The 26,746-nt window shown below is 40.9% G+C and overlaps 1 protein-coding gene across 1 annotated transcript in view; it reads left to right on the top strand.

The window, feature by feature from the left end:
- Positions 1 to 26,746, top strand: part of KCND3 (potassium voltage-gated channel subfamily D member 3) — a 187,606-nt gene that overhangs the window by 142,174 nt on the left and 18,686 nt on the right. The window contains exon 3 of the mRNA XM_053457567.1: positions 18,076 to 18,238. Coding sequence (XP_053313542.1) covers positions 18,076 to 18,238 — 163 coding nt within the window. The remainder of the gene's footprint in view (positions 1 to 18,075; positions 18,239 to 26,746) is intronic.

Here is a 26,746-nt window from a genome sequence, read left to right as displayed (position 1 = left end):
CTTACCTTAAACTCCTGTGTTGGAAGCGTTTGTCTCGGGTGCCGGCGCTTTACGCTGGGCGCCGGCATATGACGTCAGACGCCGGCGATCAGCAGTGAAGCGCCGGCACCCGAGACAAACGCCTCACGCTTCCAACACAGGAGTTTAAGGTAAGTGACCGGGGCGGGGGGGGAGATCCTGAGAAGGGGGGGTTAGGGAGTTAGAGGGGAGATACTGAGAAGGGGGGGTTAGGGAGTTAGAGGGGAGATACTGAGAAGGGGGGTTAGGGAGGGAGGTCTTACTGTGTGTGTGTGTCTTACTGTGTTTGTGTGTGTGTGTCTTACTGTGTGTGTGTGTATCTTACTGTGTCTGTGTGTGTCTCACTGTGTCTGTGTGTGTCTTACTGTGTCTGTGTGTGTCTCACTGTGTCTGTGTGTGTCTTACTGTGTCTGTGTGTGTCTTACTGTGTCTGTGTGTGTCTCACTGTGTCTGTGTGTATCTTACTGTGTCTGTGTGTGTCTCACTGTGTCTGTGTGTGTCTTACTGTGTCTGTGTGTGTCTCACTGTGTCTGTGTGTGTCTTACTGTGTCTGTGTGTGTCTTACTGTGTCTGTGTGTGTCTTACTGCGTGTGTCTTACTGTGTTCATAGCTTATTCAGTTATTGTAATAAATATTTTAGCCCATTTTTTAGCTCAAAATATTTTTTCCTTTTTTTTCTCCTCTAAAATCTAGGTGCGTCTTATCAGCAGGTGCGTCTTATAGAGCGAAAAATACGGTATGCACTCCGAAGCCTTGTTCATTTTGTTCACTTCTGTGCTGTGCTAATAGTTATTCAGGCCTTACTTATTCAAGCACCTCTACCAATGACGTAGGCTTGAATAACTTTATTAAACAGCACATAAGTTAACAAAATGGACAAGGCTTCGGAGTTTGTAGTTTGTAGAGGTCTGGCCCTCTAAAACCATTCCAATTTCTCATGTGGCCCCATGGGAAAATTAATTGCCCACCCCTGATCTAGATGATCACATTAATAGAATTGGAACTCAAACTCTAAATAATTGTGGATGTTAAAGATGGCTGTTAAAATGATAGCAACACTATCTGTTCTACGAAGACCTTCCACCTTTAGTTCTCACCACTTTTCTCCAAATTGGCTCTGTTTCTATTCTTGAACCTTTCCTGTATTTATGTTGTGAAACAAGCTTCAGTTTAGAAGAAACTTGCTTACCCACTAGCGTATTCATTTATATCCTGGAAATACCAGAATTCTACACAGGCAGATGAAGTGAAATATAATACATTAAATGTTGTTGATAGTGTTTGCTAGCAGTTGTGATTGACCCTGATGCACAATATCCAATACTTTTTTATGAAAGACAGTTTGCTCTTTCAATACTAAGCAGGTAGAAGTAATGACAATATACAATGAAAAGCTTTTAGGATTCAGTTGCAGATCTCCAGAGATTTGATTTGGTAATATCAGCCAATAGCTAACCAGGCATGGGGTTGCCAGCCATCTAATAAAATGGTCATGTTTAAAGAGAAGCAGGTGTCCGGATGTTCTTATGACTTGAGTGTCTCCTACTGCATGGCAGTCATGGATTCAGTTTATTAGATAAAGCATTAAAATCACCTGCTTCCCTCACCAAAAGAAAAAATCTAAAAACTGTACATAAAAGTATTCTTTTTAACTGTATAGGCAGACAGCGAGTGCATTATAGATATGTAACAATAAGTAATAACAAACATAAGTATTTTGAAAAGTAAACCTGAAAGTTAAATAAGTCAAATTATCAACATGTCCAAAATAGAGGTTTCTGTATTTAGAACTACAAAAAAAGGGAAAATACTGTATATATATATATATATATATATATATATATAGTCAGCTCTTTTATGCTTTTTTGTTACATTGGCACTGATATTTTAACGAACTTCTAACTATTATATTAACAAAATAACTAAAATAACTAAAATGCATAAAGGTGCCAGTTCAATAAGCTCTACAGAACTATTTTTTGGTATTTCATAAAAAAATTTTAGCGACTAAATTATATATATCAAAACATAAAAGAACAAAAAGTCAATATGTGGTCTGATTAAATTGGAGGAAAAAAGATATATTCTGTGCCCCAAGAAGTAGGTTTATAGAGGGAATAAAAATTTGTATTGGGAACAAGCGTGCATGTAAGCCACAGAGAGAAATGTGTATATATATATTCGCATTCTCTTCCCCTGCAGCATTTTATAGACCAGCTCAGCTGGCTCAAAGTAATTCAAAGAAAAAAGAGAGATGTTCAAAGCTTGGCTTCCCTTCGTAGTTCATGTATTAAATTGTTTATGGTGTGTAGTATAAAGGAATTGTGAGATCATCAAAGGTTGTTGTTGTTCCAGCTTCCAACCTGCAATTCATCCATCTAGAAACTGCATTGCCTTGTCCTTCATCTACTGCAAGAGCCAGCCAAAGTGATCAGATAACTCTAATAGAAACAATGCTCTAAGATTGGGATGAAGCTGGGAGATTAAACTATGCACTAAACTCAGTGATAAATTCATGTTGGCCGTTCCCCTAGGCCTCAACCCCTGCATCTCCCAAGCTGCTTCCTTTGTAGTCACTGTCACTGGAATGTGAGGACATTCATAACATGTGCTGGAAGGTTGAGGAGCTCAGAGACGTCCATTGTAACTGGTCCATTTAGCATAAGTGAACCAGGGAGCTTAAAACACCCAAAAGGGCTACCTGACCCTGATTTTGCCACCTTCCTGGTCCTGATGCCCCACTCCTAGACCTCAATTTACTAAAATAAATTATAACAGCTGTTGTGTGTTCAGGTTACTGTACCACACATTCAATGATTTTAAATCACGTGGATGTGCTTGCAGTGCAGTAGTAAATTGATAGCTATCTGTGTCACCAACCCATGATAGATGTGCATTGGAAGTGCTTTGTGACTTTTTTATAACCTACACTTCATGTGGAGTTCCTAAGGGCCCGGCAGTTCTTAAACTATATGGGCAATAGTAATTTTACTAGCTCCTCTGGTGGCATTTTGTCACACTGACTGAAGGTTTTTCATTCAAGAATAGCCATCCAAGGGGGCAAAGGTAGGGATATCTGTCCAACGGCAGAAGCTTTTTTACCCATTCTTGAGCAACTCCTTGTAAAATTGTAATTCTAACACATACATCCTAACATTTCAAATGGCCAAAGAGGGACAACTTTGTTATTGGTAGTATGGTTAGAGGGGACAGTTAGGCAGTGTGATAAGATGAAGAAAAAGTTTAGTTCCTAAACATGATTAAGCAAGGAGCCCATTATCGTTTGGTCCAAAATATGCCCCCTGCCCCCAACCCCTCCCAAACAGTTATTCATTCTATGTGTGTTATAACTGCAATTTAACATGAGCGACTACACTACATGTATTCATCTTTTAATAGTAATGTTTTTACATTAACATAGTATTACAAGCTGCATCATAAATAATATCACCATGATGAATTCTTAAACTACAATAAAAAATGAATCCCCCACCAGCATATTTCTTTTCTGCATTCAGGGAAATCACTTCTGTTCTAAATGCAGCCGTCAGAGCAGAAATAAAATAGGGCAAGAAAATGGACAGCGTATAAAAAATTTCTGTTTTTTTCTTTCCCTCGTAGCAGTAATTCTTTCAGGGAGGACTGAACAGCCCTGAAACACATGCGCAGGAAATTATGCGGTGCACATGTTAAATCAGCAATTTGGATATTGATTGCATGCAGCTGCTAAATCATGTCTGCTTGATTAATTTTTAATCAATGAAGCTGTTGGATTTTTTTTTTCCTTGGCCAATGAAAGAAAAAAAAGTAGCTGTGTTTTCTTTGAATATTTTTTGTTTAATACATAACCACAGTCATTAAACGCCAGGCTGGGCAATTATGTAATCTGTACCTATTTTGAAAGTGTGAACGAATTACCAGGTTCTAGAGAGAATATTTGTTTGTGCATATTTCATCGGTTTCCATAATAACATAGCTGTAGAACAAATCAAATGCCTGTGATTTATGAAAGGAAGTTCCTACATTAATACAGTCGGTTGTTTTCCTTCGGTTTTGGCACAGATATACAGACAGAAAATCTTAGTAAATAAAACATACACAAAGAAAAAAAAATTATTATTATTCATTCAGCCTGGTGTATTTATATAGTTTTTTTTTAAAAGACAATATTTTTTTCTCTTGCTGTAATTTAGCATATAAAACATTTTTGTGATCTTAGTTCCTATATTACACAGAGCTTCAGGTCTCGACTGCGTAGACATATAGCTGGAAACAGGGCTTAGAGGTCTTGTGGCCTTAGAGGCAGGTGAAGCTGAATGGCGCCTCTGGCTCTTTGCCCCCCTAACTAAGATATGCACTAGCACATACATTCACCCTAAAACAAGACACACGCCAGCTCTCATGACAACTCTCAACCTTATTGTGCCCTGAGCCTTTCTCGGCGCTTTCTCTTCTGTAAGTGCGCCAGTCCAGCTTTGACCGTTTGCCGAATGGGGACTGGCCTGGGGCAATTGCTCCTTTGCTACGCAGGCAACTCTGCCAATGGCTAGAAACTGATCCTGACCCAGAGAACAACAGAACATTAACTGGTGGGTAAGAATGTTATCCGCACTTTTATTAAATATTTGTAATGCATAAGACAGCAATTAAATCCTGATAAACTGTCAGCTGCAAGGCATTAAACTCCTCACACATTCACCACAAATTTCCGTCCCAAAGTGCTCTCAGCCTCAGTCATGACTGGACTCCTGAAGAATATTTCCTATTATGACTTTTTAGTTTTGCCCTGACTAAAGTAACAATAGCCCTCTAAGGCTGACTTTACGTTGGCCAATAGCCATACCTTTTACTGACTGGCCCAAGGTGGCTTTCTATCTGTCACAGGGAAAAACATAGAGAAACCATAGCGGTGTACTGTCCTCCTCTACAATTATTCACCTCTCTGATTCCTGTCAGGCAGTTGCTGCATCTTCTAGAGACAAAAAGACCTTTGTCTTCCCATGAGATAGGAATCGAAATCACAAAAAAAGGTTTTATCTGCTAAATTACAGCAGCAAATGACAAAAAGGAAGTATACATATTTCATAAAGAAATCCTCCAAATCCTACCTTTCTCAGTACTGCTTTAAATGAGAAAACATAGGATAAATGTAGGGCCTGTTTTTTTCCCTCTTCTTTTTTATTATTGCCACCAACAATACAGTTCAACCTGTTTATTTCAGTACAGTAATGACTGGATAGTAACAAGCTGATAAAACATCTGCATTTTAGTATTAAAAAAAGAATATGATTCAAAAGCAGCACTATACGACCAAAAGTATGTGGACACTTGATCATCATATCTTTATCAGCTTTTTGGACATCCCATTCCAAAACCATGGACTTTAATATGAAGTTGTCCCCCAACTTTGTGACTATAGCAGCTTCCACTCCAGTAGGCATCTGCCAAACCCAGGTTCGTACATCAGACCTCCAGACATGTTATTCATCGCTCCAGAGAACGTGTTTTCAATGCTTCAGAGTCCAGTGGCGGTGTGCTGTACACTTGACATCATGCATAGGGATTTTTGGCTTTTGTGCTTGGTCATGGAAACCCAACGCACAGCTAAACGAAATATGGTCATTTAGTGATGGAACCCCCAATACTTATGTCACAGATAGGTTCTTTTAAATAATATTTGCTGTGTGCGCGCTGATCTCTTGCTTTATTGTCTTGCTTATATTATCTCTATTACGAAAGCTGATATATATATATATATATAAAAGAAAATTATCCCCAGCACCAAGCTTAATATGCAGTGTGAATCTTGAAACTTTAGACCTTTATTTAAAAACCGAGCTTATATTGGCTTATGCTACTGTTGGTTCAGCATAAATGATAGCAGGTTTTAAAAATACTTCAAAGTGTTCAGCAGCTTCATTCACACGTTAAAAAAAGCTCATTTACCAAACCTTGTGATCAAAGAATTCTATTTTGATTAACAGCGCGCAGCTTCCTGGAAGAAAGGCAAGGAACACTAGGAATGAGTTGCTACATTTTACAGCTGGTATTTTTTGTATAGTTGTGTGCTTCTAAAAGCCAAGTGTATTATATTCAGAAAAATAACATATATTTGTAATAGAGCATAGAATGCATTATAGAGGATGTGTGTGAGCTTAAACATAGTTGACACAAACCAGTTGATCTCCCAACAAAGGTCCTGTTAAATTCAATAAAGAAATGAAATAACCCTGTGATGTAAATACTCCAGCCACATAACCTGGTGAAATCATGACCTGATGACACAATACAGCTGATATATTGTGGACAGACTCATAAGAGTGAGTGAGTAAGAGAGTGAATGAGTGAGAGGGTAAGGGTGTATGTGAGTGGGTATGTATTCGCATATGTATGTTAGAGTGTGTACGTGTTAGCATTAGTGTGCATATATAAGTATGAGAGGGAGTGTGTGTTAGCATGAATGTGTTGTGTTAGCGGAGGGGCGGCAAGGGACCACTTGGCTTTGCCTGGACATGGCATTTTAAGTGCAAACAAGACAATATAAATGTAAGGCAGCCTGGAAATCGCATATTCAGCTAATAAATACATATTTCCTGGTATGACTACAATACTCTAGTCAGTGTTTTGGTTTAGTAAAGTACATTACAGGATTATTTTATATTATAAGATTGTCAACATATTAGTTAAACAAGTTTAGCAGCATTTAGCTGTAATATAGATTAACCACAGTATGGTTCAATCATTGTTTAACTAAATAGATTCAGGCTGTTTCTCTACAAGATTAAAGCAGATCAGTCATTTTCCCAAATTACATCATGCTCTGCAGGTCTCTGGCATTGGAAGGCACTTTTTCAAGCAGATTGGCCATGCTTAAAGGATGCCTGTCATTTGTGCCAGATTCTACATTTTACAGTTCAGTACACTAAATTAGCATATGCAAAGGCTTTTACTTATTAAAATAAGCAGTATATATATATATATATATATATATATATATATATATATTTTATGTATTTATTTATTTTTACCGCAAAGCCCACCTTGAGCATATAGCATGGAAAATGGCGAGCATTTTTTTCAGGACACGTTGTGTGTAAGTATTAATGACAGCATGTGTAAATTGCTGCCCTCTAGTTTGCGTGATGTATAACTTTAGAGACGGGAATCAGATACTTGGTTATACACCCCCAATACTATAGGGCAGCACTTTGTTTTCTATATGTATATCATTTTACGCATTTGTCAGCAACAAGTAAATGTGTATGCATTCTGGACACAACCTTCTTACCTTCCCCTTCTTGATATTTGTTTGATGATTTCTCTACATTTAACCAGTGTTCCTATTTTCTTACATTAGTGTCCATCTGTAGGGTAAGAAGATGGGAGGAAATTCTGGATGGAATTTTTTTTTATATGCCACCCTTTGTCAACATCTCATATTCCATGAGATAAAATAGTCCATCACTTTTTAACCAAATGTCTCCAAAGAAATTACGATTCAAAAAGGGAAAGTCTTTCGGTAGTATTAAAACATTAATTTAGTTATGCTCAAAGGATGCTTTAGAAGTTTGTAACTCAATTCCCAGTTCAGTCAATTTTAGAACAGGGGATCATAAATCTGTAGGGTTCTACATCAACAGCTCTTCAATCTGTGTCTTCTTTAGTCAATCAACAGCTCATCTTTTTTTTTTAAATTCCAAACCAACAACTACAAAGTTATTTATAGAGCTTCTCACTAGTTCCAAAATCTGTGTATATTTCTTCCACTTCCAGATCAAGAGCATCTTGATATCTTTCATTTACCCTGCTGCTAGAACATGCTGGTTGGTGTAGCCCATAGCAGTGCCAGAAGATGCCTACCACAAATCATCTGTCTTCACAGAGGCCAGTGATTCTGAAGGGTTGTGTGATACATGGCTGCTGAAATTTAGGGGCTATTGCCAGGGCTGTTTTAAAAAGGATAAATGAAACAATGGTGAAGCTGTTTTCTACTTCATTTCAGCATTCTGGCTTAGCTTCAGTTATCTTCAGTTGATTAGATGCATAGAGGGAGCATGAAGGAGTACGAATATTAGCAGGAGTTTTGTAGAATGACAGAATATGCAATGTCAATCTTTTCCGTATTATGTAACACAGTTTACACAGGATTACTAATGCAGGTGTGTATTTGTAATTGTTTTAAATGGCCTGTCGCCAAACCATTGGTCTCGGATCTACCATTCTCATACAGTGTATGTCACCCGGGAATCTAGGGTAGGGCAGAGGTGGTAAACTTTTTTATTAATATTGATTAACGCCAGAACTGGGGATGAAAAGATGTCTTGGGACTTTAAGGCATTTGCTGGGTCTGCCAGATGGCCAGTCCTAGTATCGGTAATATAATTACATTTTCAGAAATAAACATAATTTCACATACCAGCATCTTTAGTGCTGATATATTAATACTTGGTGTTTTAGGAGAAACTGTCTTTATAGCCATACCTAGAATGTTCCTGGATATGCTGGTATTGAGATAATACCATCCATCTCTATGAAAAGGTTCAGGCTAGACAAATTGGGGCTGTGGCTAGTGATAAACCTGGTCAGAGTATGTGTGGCTAGCCCAACACCACCTACCAAAAGCTTTATTATTGTTTGGGTTATCTACTCACAGGTATGATCATCTTAACAGCTGAAGAAGTTCAATGAACTTAGCTTACCAAAACTTAATTAAAAACTGTGAAATATGCAAGCTGGCTGTTTTTTCTCAGCAGTGGCAGCTGTCACTTATTCCTGTCTCTATGAGTTCCTACAGCTACAGATATTTATGTAAATGCATAATTCTGCTGCTTGTCTTTTCATATGTAGCTGGACAAACTGGAAAAAATGCTAATCTTTTCCGCCGCTCTCAGCAGCCGCCTTTAACACTCTCCTAGGATTTGCATGTATTTTTCCTGGTTGTGAGGGGGTTAGAGAGAAGAGAACCAAAAAGTTGGCATCTCTGGACTTCCCAGTCCTTTTAACTTGTGCCAAATCCTTTGCCCTGGGGAACTGTATTACAGATGGTCTCTCACACACTCTGATCAAAAAAAATGTACAATGCAATAAATTAGGTCAAACGGCTCTGCTTCCCTGGAGAGCAGATAGAAATATATATATATATATATATATATATATATATATATATATATATAAATTCATTGCAAGGGCATGGGATAAAGCTTTATGGAGCACTGTACAGCCTTTAAATTTGATACACTTAAGAGGCACCTGAGTAATACTTCTAGTCCTGAGGCACAGTCCTGAAAGCTTGCAAGGTTACATAACCTTCACACTAGGATTCACCAACTTCAAACACAGGGGCCATAGTCATTTTAACCACTCCCTAAATATATCATATTTGTGATGGGACGCCCTGTAGCCCAACTGTGTACACCCGTCAGCTGTCAGTTGCTTCCTCCCGGAACCGCAAGGGTTAACCGCTTCCAGCGCTAGACGAGGAAGGGATCAGGAACCAGCTCTGTATCCTCGGTTTAGTAGCACTGTAGCCCGCCGAGACGTAGCCAAATACAGTGCTGTAATTGTCCTGAAAAGGACAATGAGTGATATAGCAGGTCCCTGAAGCATTAGAGGAGACTAATGTCAAGGTGAACAACAACAACAGTTTATAGAGAAACACACAGCCTTTTATACACCACTCTAACAATGAAAGGACATAATCACATTAACACAACAATACCCTGCCCAGACAGCCTGGCGCCATACTTAGGCCACCAAGCTCCGCAATGTCCGTATAACCCCAAACCGCTGTTTTCGGGGTGATCCTGAGGGAGCGGCGGCGATCCCGGGGTACCGATGGATAGCTCGGGGTCCCTAGAATATTCTGTCCAAAAATCAACACGATCCGCTGTGGGGACCCTGAGCTCTAGCAGTTTAAAGTTTCCCCGGAACAGACCGTCATACAGCCGGGCGAGCACTCCATGACCACGCCAGCTGAACCCTGCTCTCCTGGAAGTCATAGAAATGGGGTTTGAAATAGGAGGCTCCCTCTCCGAACCACCCCTTGTCTGTACCCCACCACCTGTTGGTTAACTCTACAAAAGAGCGCCCTGGTGGGGTCAATGGAGTCCAGGTTATGAGGAGTTAAAGTTAGCGGGGCCTAGCCGAGAAACAGTTCCAGGGGATTAGGGCCAGGACTCAGTCAGGCAAAAGGGTATGAGTGATCCCGGCTCCAGTGTTACAGGGATGGGATATAAAGGGGAAAACAGGAACCACATAACAATAAGTAAAACAGATGGATCTTTGCAACCCAGGGTTGTGACAAAATTTATTATCACTCAAAGCTAAATTAAATTTAAATTGGAGTCTTTGGAAACCAAAGCTTTTCTAAATGAATATATAACACTGGTCATTATATGTATAACTACATTTGCTGCTAGTCACACAAGGCTGCCATCAGAAATGTTAGGGAAAAGTACAAATCTAAATGGAGAGCCCTCCACCCCACCCTATTCTTCTCCCACTGCCCTATCCCATGCTCCTCCCAGTATACTGCCCCATGCCCCTCCCACTATACTGCTCCATGCTCCTCCCGCTGCACTTTCCCATGCTTGCAATGGGGCCGACAGGCCTTACAGCTCACAATGGGGCCACCAGACCCCAGTCCCTGGGAAAAGGGCCCCAATAGCCAGAAAGGAGACACTGGGCCCAATACACGGAAAGGTCTGCAAGGCCCTGTTTCTGGTGGTGGGCTGCAAGCGCTATGTCCAAAGTAGCAGGCTGTAGGTCTCAGTCCCTAGTAGCAGGCAGCAAACGCCATTAAGGGGGCCAGATCAAAAAGGCTGTGCCCCCCTGCTTGCTTGGGCCCAATAAACAAGTACTGGCCCTGAGTTCACAGATGGTATAGGCAGGTACAAATGTATATTACTATAGAAGATTTATACTTCAATTATAAATAATGGACTTGTTCTACAAACATTTCTGTTAAAGTGGTTTAAATGTTAAAATGTCTATATCGGTTCAGACATATAAACAGAAGGCTTTTGTTTGCGTTGCAACTTTTTAGTATCCACACATCCTCAGAATAGTTTAGAAGAGTATATAAACTCCTCTAAATAATGTAATGTAACTTTGCAATAAATAATCTAAACTAATATTTTTTTTATATTTTGGTGCAGTTCTCGCATTCCTGCTTATTCTACTGAAGTAATCATTTTAAACATGTGTGCAAATATTGTACTATGTTTGTCACATTGATGTTTATATACATTTCATACAGTGCTGTGAAAAAGTATTCAGAGGTGGACTTGCTCGTGTGCTTCGGATCACTGTCATGCTTCATAACCCAACTGCGCTTGAGCTTTAAGTCACAAAATGATGGCTGGAGATTCTGCTTTCAGGATTTTCTATTAGAGAGCAGAATTCATGGTGCCATGAATTATGACAAGTTGCCCAGTTCCTGAGACAGCAAGGCAGCCCCAGATCATCAAACTACCATCACCGTGTCTGACTATTGGTATAATGCTCTTGTTGTGGAATGCTGTGTTAGCTTAATGCCAGATCTAACGGTACCCATGTCTTCCAAAACGTTACGCTTTTGACTCATCAGTCCACAGAATATTGTCCCTAAAGTTTTGGGGGTCATCAAGTTGTTTTTTTTGGCAAATGTGACACAAGCCTTTGTGTTTATTTTTGTTAGCAGTGGTTTTCACCTTGCAACTTTTCCATGGATGACATCTTTGCATAGTCTCTTTCTTATTGTGGAATCGTGAACACGGACCTTAAGTGGCTTAGAGCTTTGTAACTCTTTCCAGACTGATAGATGCCAATGGCTTTGTTTTTCATCTTTTCTTTAATTTCTTTAGATCACAGCATTATGTGCTACAGTGGATATAAAAAGTCTACACACCCCTGTTAAAATGCCAGGTTCTTGTGATGTTAAAGAATGAGACAAAGATTAATCATGTCAGAACTAATGATGCCATGTCTTGGCACTCAATACAGAAAGTGGAGTCCCTTTTCAGGGCTGGTCCTTCGGATAGGCAGAGGTCAGGCCTAGGGCAGCATCCCACCACTTAGGACCACATTATTTTATCAAAACAATGTTTTATCTGTTAGTTGGCTCTCTACAATTCTTGCTTCATCTAGCAAGAAACATGCCTTTGAATAATTAAATGTTCTGTATGTGATTCTTTATGCTTTTGATTATATGTTTTGTCTGGATGTCCCAAAATTTCTATATAAAACTTTTGACTTATATTTACAGTTATATCACAGAATAATATATATAATTACATTACAGTTGAATAATTTACATTGGTGAGTGTACACGACCAAAGCAGTCTTTGTTACTTTGCTAATTTGCAAATGATAACTGGAATTGATAGTCTAGGGTTAAAGTACAGATCTGGCCAAACGCTATACCATCCAAGCAGTACATGCAGCGGTCTCAACATACCTGCATTGACAGAAATGAAAGGATTACAATTATTCAAGACATTGCTGTTTCCATAAATTACTTTTATTATTTGTAAAAAAAATACATGATATACTGCCAATTCTCTCTAGAAAATAAGTTATCTGCTACCAATAAATCTGTGATTGTGTTCTATAATGCACCTAGTTGGTACTACAAGATATCAGCAAAAACGTTGAAAATGAAAATGAATTTGTCACGTAAAACCTAGAGGTTTTCTTATCGTTGTTTGCCACTTGTGAATTGCAAAAAGGGGAGAATGGTTTCTTACCTGACTGTAAATCTCTTGCTTTCATCTCTTGGTTTAATGGCCTGATGAGCTGCAGATGAAAAATGACAGTTCAGTATCTCAGTCCATGTGAAGGAATTTGCATGATGCCGAGACACAGACTCAGTTTAATAGACAAAAATTACATTAGCCAGGCTGTCATATGCACTGAGCACAAATATTTGCAATGTCACTTTTTGGGCTTCTTGTCACATCCAAACTTCCCGCTAAGATTATATGACACGTACAGAAAGCCTGAGGTAACAGCCCGTTTCACAAGCCAGGCGTTACTGGAGAGATTTTAACCAGTTTTGCCATTTGGAGGTGGGTTTTCCTGATGACTTCCTCGGTCATCTGTATAGTAAGACTGCTTATATTTTCACAGGCGCCTATAGTTTATTGTGTAATACAGTTTTGTAAAATATATTTAAACTGTACAAATCCAACTTTTGTGGCTTGTTGCTTAGTCCAATCAGTTGTTCAGTCATTTCATTACTGATGATCAGAGCCAGGCTGGTGTAGAACCTACTCATTCTCCCCGTTTAATCAGCGTTTCATGTCATTTTTCTCCCAAATCTTGTAGATAAGGGGTGGGGAATGTCCAGCCGTTTAAGGCCCGCAAAATGTTTTGGTCTGGTCCTGCCAAGGCAATCGCAAGTGGCCGCACGACCACTAGGGCTGCCTTTAACGTGGAGCCCCTGAGATCACATCCACAGGGGCCCACTGCTTACCTGTCTTTTGTACCGCCAAGGGGATGCTGGAACCCACCACCATACGTTACGTCACATGAGCCTGCTGTGTTCCTGCTTCCCTTGGCCAGTAAAAGAGAAGTTGTTTGCACACAGTGCGAGCAACACAGATAAATCTGCAGTTCAAGTAAGGGGCGTGAATGAATAAGTAACTGTGAATGAGTGAATTGATGTTTGTGAATGACTGAATGAATGGGTATGTATATGATAGCATGGAGATGTAAGTGGGGGGGAAGCATGGCACAGAGAGGCTTTTTGAGACAAAGATGCCATGAGGAGGCTGTTTGGGGGGAAAGATGGCAAGTCATATGCTTCCAGTCTGGGTGCTAGGCAGGTCCTGTGGGTGCAATCTGGGTGACATGATACCAAATGGGAAGCTGACTGGATGGCATAAATACATAATGTGGGGCTAGCTGTGGGCAATACGCAAGGGTCTGGGGGCATTAATTTACAAGGGGGTACTGCTTGGGACATCACATAAACCAATACTAAATGGGGGCTGGGTGGTGGCATAAATACACAATGTGACCTGGCTAAGGGTAATACACAAGGGTATGGGCTTAATGGGGTATTAATTCACAAGGGTGGCTGGCTGGAGGCATCACATAAATCAATACTAAAGAAAGGGCTCTCGGGGCTAATTTTCAACTTGATAATTTTGTATGGCCGGCGAATGATGTTATAAATATCCAAATGGCCCTTGGCAGAAAAAAAGGTTTTCCTGTTCTAGATTATGATAAGCCCTCCAAAATGTCATGTGTATAGCACGAGAGGGCTCATGGCAGAAATTGTGCCTTTTTTACACATGACATTACACCAACAGGGATGTTTATGACATTGCATTCTAAATACATAGATATTAATTTGTAGTTGGTCCTCCCTTTGCAGTTATAACAGCTTCCACTCTTCTGGGAAGAGTTTTCCACAATATTTTAAGCAAGCATGGGATAGGCATAATGCCAAGCTAGATATAGGATAAGGGCAAGTACTAAAGGAGAGTACTCAGAGGTTGGGCAGACTGGATGGGCCTTCTGGCTCTTATCTGCCGTCACTTTCTATGTTTCTATGTTTCTATGTTTTGGAGGGCTTCTGTATGTTCTTGCCCATTCATCCTGTAGAGCATTTTGTGAGGTCGGGCACTGATGTTGGACGAGAATGCCTGGTTCACATTCTCCATTCCAATTCATTCCAAAGGTGTTTGATGGATTGGAAGACAGGGCTCTGTGTGGGTCAGTTAAGTTCTTCCACACTAAACTCATCCAACATGTTTTTATTGACCTTGCTGTGTGCATTGGGGCACAGTCATGCTGAAATAGAAAAGGGCCTTCCCCAAACTATTCCCACAAACTTGAAAGCATAGCATTGTCCAAAATGTTTTGGTATGCTGAATCATTAAGTTTTCCCCATACCACTATCCTTCCTCCACCAGTTGGCAGAATGCAGTAAGGGAGGTAACGTTCTCCTGGCAAACCGCCAAACCCAAACTCGCCCCTTCAGACTGCCAAACAGAGAAGCGTGATTTGTCACTCCACACAACATGTTTCCACTGCTCTATAGTCAACTGGTGTTGTAGTTGGTGGTGTGAGGCTTGCATGGAGTTGATCGGCCATGGAAACCCATTCCATGAAGCTCCTGCCACACATTTTTTATGCTGATATTAATGCCAGTGAAAGTTTCAAACTGTTAAGCTATGGAATCAGCAGAGTGTTGGAGTCTTTTACCTACCAAGCGCCTCATCATTCGGTGACCCCACTCTGGACTTTACAAGGTCTTCTGCTAAACGCTTTAATTTTGTAGTGATACCACTTACAGTTGACTGTGGAATATCTAGCAGGTGGCATTTCACAAACTGACGTTTGGCAAAGGTGGCATTCTATCACAGTAGCACGCTTGGATTCACTGAACAACACATTTTTTTCGCAAATGTAAATGCAGATTGATTTTAAACACTTGCGGTAATGGGTCTGATTGAAACACCTGAGTTCAATAATTAAGATGTGTGTTCCAATACCTTTGTCTAAATAGTGTATCTAGCATTGTATAGCTGCCAAACATACATGAATATTAATGAAGTAAAAGAGGGGGCTGGTACAAAATTCAAGACAGAAATGGACAATAAGGACTGAGAGTATAACACAAAAGGGATAGAAACAAGTGAAGGAAAGGGACACTGTAAAAAATTATTAAATACATTTTGGCCTGGAAGAGCATTACAAAATATTCACTTTAACCATGTTTAATACAAAATCCTAAAATTTAATTAGAATTCACCAAATGTGTCATCTTTACCTCATTGCCCAGGACACTGAGGGGCCATTCCATCTCCCAGTGTATAGTTTACAGAGTAACCCCTAAAGGTTGCAAGTCTGGGGGCCTCAATTGATAACATTCTAAAAATTCCTTCTCAGATTATTGTTGATGCATATATTCATATATGGTGCATTGTCTCTTTGTCACTGTCAGTTCCAAATCCTTACAAATCTACCTTCCATATCCCAAGAACAATTTGATATTTCAAAAATGAATCATTGTTGACTTACAGAATATAAAGGTTTAACAGTTCATAAATTTCAAACTAAGCCCAATTTAACCTTTCTGACATCGATTTTGCCTCCTTCTTAGAAGGATTAGCATACATAATATTATTATGCTTGAGGCATTGTCTTTTTTAATTAAAGCTCTTGAACACGAGGAGAAGATTCAGAGAGGCTTATGTTTAAATCACCGGCATCCTGTCAGGTCTAGGACAGTTTCAAATATACATTTGCGTGGGGGGGGGTTGAGTTCATACAAAGTTTATATGCTGTAGAGGTATGTACTATATTAGTATTATTATCCTTTATTTTTTAAGCGCCAATAAATTATGCAGCAATATACCATTTAAATTGGAAAGTCAACACATACATAAAAAATATACATTAATACATACAGATACATCAGGAGTTGAGAACCCTGCCCGTAAGCTTGCCATCTAGCCTTGTGGCACTTTTTCACAAACTTCCTGGCAGGAATGGTGGGCTTTGAGAGCCCTGCTTGAGGGCTTACTATAGGAAATGGTTCTAGGGCAATATGAGACACAATTTAGATGAGCTTGGCAAACATAAAAGAACAGTACAGCAAATAGTGAATCGGCCAATAGTTGGGCTTGTGTTTGGAAGAGTGAAACTGGGAAGAGATTGGAGCATGTCAAGAACTGGAGAAGTGGCGCTTCTCCTGGAGTCCCTGTGCCAAACCCAGGGAGTTCCCAGGAATGGTCCCACTTGCACTGCTCCCTTAGCTCGGATTTAGGATTATTTTGTCACCTTCAAAACGTTTACTTTTTACACTTTAGTACAACTAACCCATGTAATTGACGGTCCAGGCATGACATGCACTAACATCCAGCTAGTGACAATTGACGTGCCAGAACCGTCATGGCTTTAAATGGGCACAGAAAGCCATTTGATTTTGCCACTCGCAAAAAGGCGCGTGTGCTTTAAAAAAACAAAGAAGTCTCCAGACCCTTCTGAGAACTCTGGCTCCCCAGACATTATGACCACTGACAGGTGAAGTAACACTGATAATCGTGTTATCACGGCACCTGTCAGTGGGTTGGATATATTAGACAGCAAGTGAGCATTTGGTCCTCAAAGATGTGTTAGAAGCAGGAAAAATGGCCAAGCATAAGGATCTGAGCGACTTTGCCGAGGGCCAAATTCTGATGGCTAGATGCCTGGGTCAGAGCATCTCCAAAACTGCAGCTCTTGTGGGGTGTCCCCAGTCTGCAGTGGTCAGTACCTATCAAAAGTGAACAGCTGTACCCTAGCACTTACCTCTGCCACCAGGATCATATATGCTGAGCATTGCATTTCAAACACACGTGGAGCAAAGTAGTATATGTGGACCAGTTATACGGTAGATGCCCATTGAGCAGTGGTGCAGCCAGGAGCCAGATTGCCTGGGCCAGAATATGCCACTATGTATGTATGTTTGTGTGTATTGGATGGGACTTTTGGAACAGTGTTGCCCCAAGGCATCTTGATTCTCTCTATAAATTAGAACTAATAAGAATAATGAAAAATGATAAAAATGCTTATTTTGCTCATTGACCTACCTTCATCCTAATGAAAATGAATTTGCAAGCCTAGTAATTATGGCGCTTTTGTCCACTCAAGAAAAAATACATGCATTAACCAAGGCAAAAAGAATTAAGCGGCCCTCTTACTTAATTATGTAAGATAATAATATAAGGCAATTATATTTTTTAATAATCTGTGTTCAGTTTTTATAAAATTCTGTATCTCATTAGTAAAACAAAAACACTTTAATGTACAAAAGTATGCTTTGTTTAGCAAAATAAATTGAGGCAATTTGGAAGTGTGTTTGAAATGTTGAAAGGGTTGCAATGTGTTTGGATACAGGGTCATTTATTTACAGATATTATATATAGTATGTGTAGAACATGTTATATTCAGAGATATAAATATATGTTATTTTGCTTTAATTGTATCATTGTTATAAACATAAAATGATACATTAAGCCATTTCAGAGATATTTGTATTCTATGGCCATAGTAAAACAATTTCTTGTTTCTTTTCTTTATTAGATATGGTGACATGGTACCCAAGACCATTGCAGGAAAAATCTTTGGCTCCATCTGCTCCCTGAGCGGGGTACTTGTGATCGCACTGCCAGTACCTGTTATTGTGTCGAATTTCAGCAGAATCTACCACCAGAACCAGCGGGCAGACAAAAGGCGAGCACAGAAGGTTTGTAATGAATACACTAGTTCTGAGTTCTTTTTATCTTATATATACGTGCAACAGCTGCCCATCGTTTTTATTCTTGTGTCATATGGGTATGTTCATTAAACCTATAGTTAACGCCACATGATACATTATGGATGTAGTAAACTTTATTGGGATCAAAAACTGTACGTGGAAGAATCCCTCAGCAACAATGGCCATGCCATGTTTAATGCTTACTATGTGGGATTGCTGAAAGTACCAGCACTTGGTACCATTAGGGCTCCCAGCTATACTTCACAGCTTTGAATAAGGTCTGTGTGCAGCTCAGGAATTAACATACCTAGGAGCAGCCAGGGAATATGTACCAATCTCCATCCCTAACAAGAGGACAATCAATATCGTTCTTTGGCTTGGAATCAAATCCCATGGATTAACATTAAAATTCTGCTACCTCCTTCTTTTTCGAAAGTACCTCCTTCGTCTGTGGTTAGTACAAGACATATACAAATGGGCCAAAAATGATTCTTTGGCCCATTCGTTTCCAGGACACAAACTATGTTGCCTGCCCATTTGGTTCGGGCGAAAATTGGAGGCATTATTCGTTGCCTGGTGCCCACATTTACACTCACTCAACCTCCTACACTCTCGCTCACTCTCTCTCTTCGTGGGGAGTCCAGACTCGTTTTTTGTGGCTTAGTACGAATCGCTGATTTCCCAAAATTCGGTAAATTTGCAAGTCGTATCAATCCGAATGCAGAAGTCTATTTGAAAGTATTTTAATGTGCATTCTTCACCTGTAAAAAAACCAAACAGCCACTGACCTTTAGAAGAAGCTCCTGCTCCAACAATCTGAGTTTCTGTACTTCACGTTTTGCGCTACTTTTGATTGTTTGAAACAGCCAATCAGGAGCAGGAAAGCAATCATATTGATTTAAATGGGAGCACTTTCGGTTGTTAGACTCTCTGGTCTCTCTTGCCAGCATTGAAGTTGGCTGTCTGTTAGGATAATGTGTAGCAATAATGTCAGTAGCAAGGAGGAGATGTTTTGGCAAAACAAATCTCCTGCAAGCCAAGAAACTTGGAGATGGGGAAATAGTGGGAACAACATGGGGTGGAGAAGGTAAGAGAACTTGTTCTGGCACCATTGCTTACATAACCGCTAGTACTCACCAGAAAGTAATATTCAACATATATGCCCCCCATTGCATAATTTGTGTTGCAACACTTTCTTTTAAGGAAGCCACGTCAGTCCAATTAGGAATATAAAGCCCACTTTGTGGATTCTGTCTGCTATCTACATTTAAAGATTTTTGAGAAGATACTTCTCGTATTGAGTACAAAAAAAACAGATAATTCCATCTTACTTATGTCGTTTATTTTCTATTATTTAGCTGAAAATGAAGAAAAAAACATCAATACTTTGTTTTTAGGAATGCTAATTAGATTGGGAATAATCTAAAACGTAGATGTTACTTTCAAGTGTATGGTAGTGTAGAAATATGAAACCTAGTATTAAGGATAATACAACTGCCATGTTTACTTTCTTTTAAAGTTAGGAGAAATATGATGAGATGTGTTTTATCCGTGTAAAAGACATCTATTAGAGCTTGACTGTTAGCGCCTTCCCGATAATACCTTTGCTCATCTGATTCGGTTGAACAGCTAAAGATCAATAGTCATTTTCAGTGATATCAGCTAATTAGAGTAATATCACTGTTCCTTACTATTTGGCAGCTCCTTAATATGAAATCAGCTACTAATATAATGAAGGTACTGGGAAATAAAAATAATAGCTGCGGGCACATCAATTAGCACAAATGTCACGTGTTCTAAACCACAGTGTCTCATGTATTCCCTTTGGGATATGTCTGACAGATGCAAGGGTGCTTGGAGAGTGATTTTCATAAGTTGAAATCACTTGGTATAAAACAGTTGTTATTATATGTACTTTGGATAAAAGGTTTATATTGTGTCAGTTGGCTGAAAAAAAATCAGTTACTAGTCTAACTCGATAACAGAAAATTAGGAAATAGAAGGAAAGAACTTATCCATTTGAGGAACTTACCAAACATAGCCAGAGATGTAAATAACAAATAATTATATCCTTAACCCCCTTAAGGACAATGGGCGTTCCCTAAACCCATTGAAAACAATGTATTTTGTCATTAAGGAGTTAAAAGGGTCACTCCAGTGTCCCAGGCATACACGTTAAGGTAAGTACTTTAACATGCATTCATAAAATGTATTTACAAAAGGATCATTCAGGAAAAGCTGCAGATCCAGGGCTGGACTGGATCACTTCCTTCATCATCTGGCATTTCGTGCCACTGATTGGCAGCTTGACGCAGCCAAAATTGTGCCAGTTAAGTACAATGAGCTCAATGAGGGTGCCATCTGCTTTTTTATTAGACCCTCCAAGAACACTTGCCAAACCATCACTGGTGCTGACTGACATGGAAGGAGATGTGTTTGGACGTACAGATCTACTGCACAGCAAATAGCGGATGGCTGGGGAAGAGGTCAAACGCATATGGGGGATTCTGCAAAATTGTAAAGGGACCACTCAGCTATATGTGTTAAAGAGCTACTTCTGCCTGCCTCTGTAATAGTTTGCTGTACCTACTGAACCCCCTCTTCATAAGAAGCACTTTTTGGCGCTAAGGCTACTAAAATGCATTGGCTAGATATACAGCGAGCAGCGAGAACATTCTGCAGGTTCAGAAAATTAGCATATTCTTCTCACAGTTTATAAATATAGACCAAAGTGTTTAAAAAGAAATTATCACATCCATAGACTTAACTGAATTGCTAATAAATACAGTGTTGAAGGAGACAATATAACATCTTGTAACAAAATTAATAGTTACTTTGGAAGAGGCCTGAAATGAACTTTTAAGTAAATACATGAGGTTGATTTACTTGCAATTTCAACTTTAACTTGACTATTCACTATGAAGGGCCAAACCCCAGTGAGCTTCTCCTGACAGAAAAGCTGAGCCAACCCTTCATAATGCATTGTTGAATCAGTTACAATTCTTGAAAGACTCTTTACTTTATCACTAATCCCTTCTGCAGAGTGATCTCATGAACTTTGTATCATGGAAGGCCAGCTCAGCCCTTCTTTCAAGGGAAGTTAGCCAGGGTAATGACATCTTTTTGTAGGGCGTCATTGAATTCAATGGGACCATTTGTGAGTATGAAAATTAACAATAACATTAATACTGGCAAGATCAATGGCGGAACTACCGGGGTCGCAGGGGTCACGACTGTGACTGGGCCCTGGAGTTCTGCCAGTCAGGGGGGCCCAAGGGGTGCCGAGCGGTTGCTGAAAACGACCGCTCGGCAACTCTTGGGCACCCCTGACTGACAGAAATCCAGGATGCCTCTGCTCCCCGCCGCTGCCGCTGCTGCCGCCGTCGCCGCCTGCCTCATCGCTGCCCAGAGTGCAGTGTTGGGAGCGTGAGGCCTTTGTCTCGGGTGCCGGCGCTTCACGCTGAGCGTCAGCATATGGCGTCATATGCCGGCGCTCAGCAGTGAAGCGCCGGCACCCGAGACAAACGCCTCACGCTCCCAACACAGGAGTTCACGGTAAGTGACCTACAAAGGGGGGGTAGGGAGCGAGTGGTTAGATCGTGAGAAGGGGGGGTAGGGAGGGAGAGGGTAGATCGTGAGAAGGGGGGGTAGGGAGGGAGAGGGTAGATCGTGAGAAGGGGGCGTAGGGAGGGAGAGGGTAGATTGTGAGAAAGGGGGGTAGGGAGGGAGTGGGTAGATCGTGAGAAGGGGGTAGGGAGTGAGAGGGTAGATCGTGAGAAGGGGGGTAGGGAGGGAGAGGGTAGATTGTGAGAAGGGGGTAGGGAGGGAGAGGGTAGATTGTGAGAAGGGGGGAGGGAGAGGGTAGATCGTGAGAAGAGGGTAGGGAGGGAGAGGGGAGATTGTGAGAAGGGGGGGTAGGGAGGGAGAGGGGAGACTGTGAGAAGGGGGGTAGGGAGGGAGAGGGGAGACTGTGAGAAAGGGTAGGAAGGGAGAGGGTAGATCATGAGAAGGGGGGTTAGGGAGGGAGAGGGGAGATTGTGAGAAGGGGTAGGGAGAGAGAGGGTAGATCATGAGAAGGAGGGTTAGGGAGGGAGAGGGAAGATCGTGAGAAGGGGGGTAGGGTAGATAGTGAGAAAGGGATAGATGGGGTGGGGGATACTTAACAGATTCTCGCACCGGGGCCCTGAGGGTTCTAGTTACGCCCCTGGGCAAGACATAATGTGACAGAAGATTAACACGCATTAAGACATAGATGTACAGAAGGTGAAAAGGGTTCTGTTTTTGAAAGCTCACAGTCTATTAATTCACAATAAATCAAAAACCACAAACCTCTGGAGAATCAAGCTTAAGCGAGGAAAACCAACATTATGTGTTAGGAAATATCTTCCCGTTTGCCAACTTAGGAAGGTTACTAGTATGTGTCTGCTGCAAAATTCCTTTTGTGTTGATGATCATATTACTTGAAAAACAAAAATCATTTACAAAAAAAGGATTCTGGACAATAAAAATGAATAGGTGGACACTACAAGAAGCCAAAGTTTCTTTCAAATTCTCCAGTTTGGATTTTGTCGAAGTCACAAAATGGAATGCCCCTGAAGTGTCAGATTTGTTCTTAAAAATGCCTGAGCCTTGAACAAGCTAGACTACTTAGTACAACTGTCCATGCTGCAAACTGCAAAACAGATCCTCCTATAACTCAGAAAAAATGATTGGACTTGCTAACACATTTCAAGTAGCACTTATGTGTCGACATGCTGCATAAAGAACCTTGAAGTGCATTATTTTCCACAATCTATATCAGTCCAAAAAAAAGCTTAAGAAGAGGTATGGACATTAGACTCAGCAAAGCTACAGAAATGAATGATCCCTATAATTCAATATTTCATGACACAGTGAATCAGTGTGATTTAATAGTTAGGTTGCAAAAAAAGCTACTTGTAGTTGATTCTGTTGCTAAGGACCAAATTCTAGAGGTTTTTTTTTATGTAGGATAGAGTTGACCCGAAAAAGGTCCCGGACTGGCTATCTGGCATGCCAGGCAAAGTGTTAGGGTCACGTCCAGCCCTGCCATTAGGGATTCACGACTGTAGTTTGAATGGCCACCTTAGCTAGTCTTACAGGACTAAGCTCACCATGAAGCAACCTTTGATCCCTGCAAAGTCCTTTCAAAACCTTTTCCAAGATGAATGCTTGATTCATGTCTGGCACATGTGCATGAACACATGTTTACGCTGAAGTTGCTGTTAAGTCATATTTTTTCTGTTAAATAATACGTGTTAAGTTGTTGGTGCTATTTTATTCATTGTTATTTACAGTGACCTATTATGACCTATGGATTTTAATATCCAGAAGCTACACAACATAACACACATAATGTAGCAACATGGCCAGTCTTTGTCATATACCCCCCTATATGCCACTCTGCCTTCCTGATATGCCTTTTAACCCCTTATTTGTCACTGTTCCCAAATATATGCCTTATACACCCCTATATGCCACTCTGCCTCCCTGATATGCCTTTTAACCCCCTATATGCCACTCTTAAACCCCCCAACTTGCCAGTGCATCCCTAGACTTGTCCCCTGTGCTTTAGATTCCCTGGTGTCTAGTGGGGGCAGCTGGTAGACGTCTGCGCCATGCACGCATACAACCTCCGCTGCTGCTGGCCGGTACTCCGGCAGAGGCTTCTATGACAGAGCACCGGCGTGACCTTCCTGTGCTCTGTCATAGAAGCCCCGGCGGAAGTCCCGGCAGCAGCGGAGGTTGTCTGTGTGCTTTGCACAGACGTTCATTGGCTTCCAGACGTTCATCGGCTTCCAGACGTTCATCAGCTTCCAGAGAACCGTTGAACCGCTGTGCGATGCACGCAGAAAACCTCTGCTGCTGCCGGCCGATACTACGCCGGGGCTTCTATGACTGAGCACCGGAAGGTCACATCACGCTAGTGCTCTGTCATAGAAGCCCCAGAGGAAGTGCCAGCAGCAGCGGAGGTTGTGTGCACGCATCGCACAAACGTTCACTGGCTGCCAGAGAGGAAGATCCAGGTCCCCTGAAGCGCTGCGGGGGATCTGGATCTTAGTCTTGTAGTCAGAACTCTATTTGAGGTCTGATTATGAGACGACCTCGAATATAAGATGAGGGGTATTTTTCAGAGCATTTGCTCTGAAAAAACCTTGTCTTATAATCGAGCAAATACAGTAATTCTGGGAGTAACAAGTGGGAGGGTAATGACTAAGATGAGAGCGTGGCCATCCTCCCTCCTTACCCAAGAAGCCACCCTGCAGGGCTTAAATGCAGAGGTGACCATGTGGGAGCTGCAGCTGCAGTGGAATTTACAGCAATTGATTTTACAGCTCACTGGACTGGTCAAAAGAGATCTGAGGATCTGTCCAACCTTCCCATGATCCGCACTGCCCGCAAAAGTGATATGCAGGGCCAGATACCGGACAGCGGGACATTGACCGAAACCCAAGACACTTGGTAGCTATGCACCAACACAACAAGATTCAATCAGACCTTGCTGACCATCCGTCTGGGATGTTAAGCATTCTTTGGTTTAGAAATAAAAATCTGCTAGAATTCTCCTAAATCCTCCATATCTTTCTTGCGTAATTGATAAACAGAATGTGACCTTCTAACTAAAGTCATCTCCTAAACTCCTCTAAGACATTTAGATGATAAAACTGTATTTTATTTTGCACAGGCACATTTACTTCTTTTTTGACATGGTATAATTGCATACCGCGCAAGTGCCCTAATTTTTGCTTTCGCGGGCAGTGGGGATCTTGTAATATCTTCTGATCTGCTCGGAGAGCTGTAAAATGGATGGACCTCCATTTCAGTGCTCTTCAAGTCAGGTGGTTCTACCTCCTGCCCTGTCCATTACCACTTCTGACCCCTTCCCACCTCCAGCCCCCCCTATTAGGATACCTGAAATGTTTAGGAAGTATGTAATTGTGATGTTTAGGACACTAAAACACAGTGATACACTCCACCAAAACATTCCAAGCGTATAAAAGATAGGGACAAGGGAGAAGAAAGGGGGACAGAGAGATTTTGGTCCCCAAGAAAAACTGCCCTTCCTAAAAGATTGATATTTGGGTGTGTGTGGACTGAAATATAGAAATAATTCTGTTAAGTGTTTTGACATTGTTATATATATATAAGAAATGTAAGATTATTATCTAGCACACAGAGACCAGGTAATACTTGTTATCAGGAAAGACGTACAGGGTAAGATTTAACACTGGAATGCATGATGTTATCTGGCATAGACATATTCAGCACTCTACTGGTTAACATGCCCAATGAACCCACACAGGCTACTGAAGTAACACTTGTGAATAACAGACAAAAGATAGGGAGTGGAACTGTATCCATGGAAACGTGATTTTTCTTCTACATGAACTTCGTAGCATCACCACTGAGAGAGAATTAGCTGTAGTGGTTGAGCATTGCTGAAAGAGTATTTTCTGGACAAAGAGAACATATCTGTTGTTATTAAGCACTGCTGATGACATTGTCCAGTTTTGAACTGGAAAGTCTGGTTTTTGGGGGCTTTCTTTAGGAAAAAACAGTAACAAGTTGGCTATTTGGGTAAGGTGGGTTGCCATGTCTTGTTTCCTGCCCACTTGCCGCTTACAGCCTCTTGCCATACGTCCTGGTACAGATGTCCCCGTTTTAAATACCCGAATGCCAGGCTCAGCCTTGTCCGGCTGCCATATACAGAGGGAGGTGGTCTCCAGGCCAAGCAACCTGGTATGGCCAATAGACACAGCTTTTTTCTTTTTTTATTCTAGCAGATCATCATGAGCAGGACTAGACTGGCAGTGAATACAATTGAAACAATATTCTTGGCTAAGCAGAAATTTCATTCAATTATCACACAAATTATTTTTGAAGATGAATAACGTATTATATTTTAGAGTTACTTTTCCCTCTGAACGTTTTTTTGCATTTAACTCCTGGTTATTATTTATGCTGGATTATAGCATCGAGGCATCATTTGTAATCAGCTGCTCAGTAACAGTTCAATACGTTAGTACAAGCCCCCTCGAGAAAAGCAAATTGTGTAAAACCAAAAGCCCTGGCTATGAATGTAAATGGGCCAGCTACGCGCGTGGTTGGAAGCGAGTACAGATTGCATGACCCCATCTGTGAGCAGGAGAGCTGCGTTCTAATTAGAAATTCACATTAAAGATAAATTAGAAGAGCCAAGTGACAAATGCTTTCCTCTTGCATGTCTTTCTTCTTTACTGATTTCATGGTAATGGGAGGGAAAACCAATACCAGATCTTTTTAGTGATATTAAAGTGGGTACGCATGGCTGTTACTGAGGAGAGCAATTTAAATTATAGTTCGCCCCCGACCTTTTGGCTCTGAAACTACATGACGAAAATATTATTTTAGCTTAGTGTCTTAAAGTGGGCCCAAAGGTTGATGCAGTAAGGCCAAGGGGTCTGGACCACCAGAGGGAAAGTTCTATTCCATTGTCAC

The sequence above is a fragment of the Spea bombifrons genome, chromosome 2 (genome assembly GCF_027358695.1).
Source record: "Spea bombifrons isolate aSpeBom1 chromosome 2, aSpeBom1.2.pri, whole genome shotgun sequence".
Taxonomy (NCBI): domain Eukaryota; kingdom Metazoa; phylum Chordata; class Amphibia; order Anura; family Pelobatidae; genus Spea; species Spea bombifrons.
This window is presented reverse-complemented; position numbering and strand designations above follow the sequence as displayed.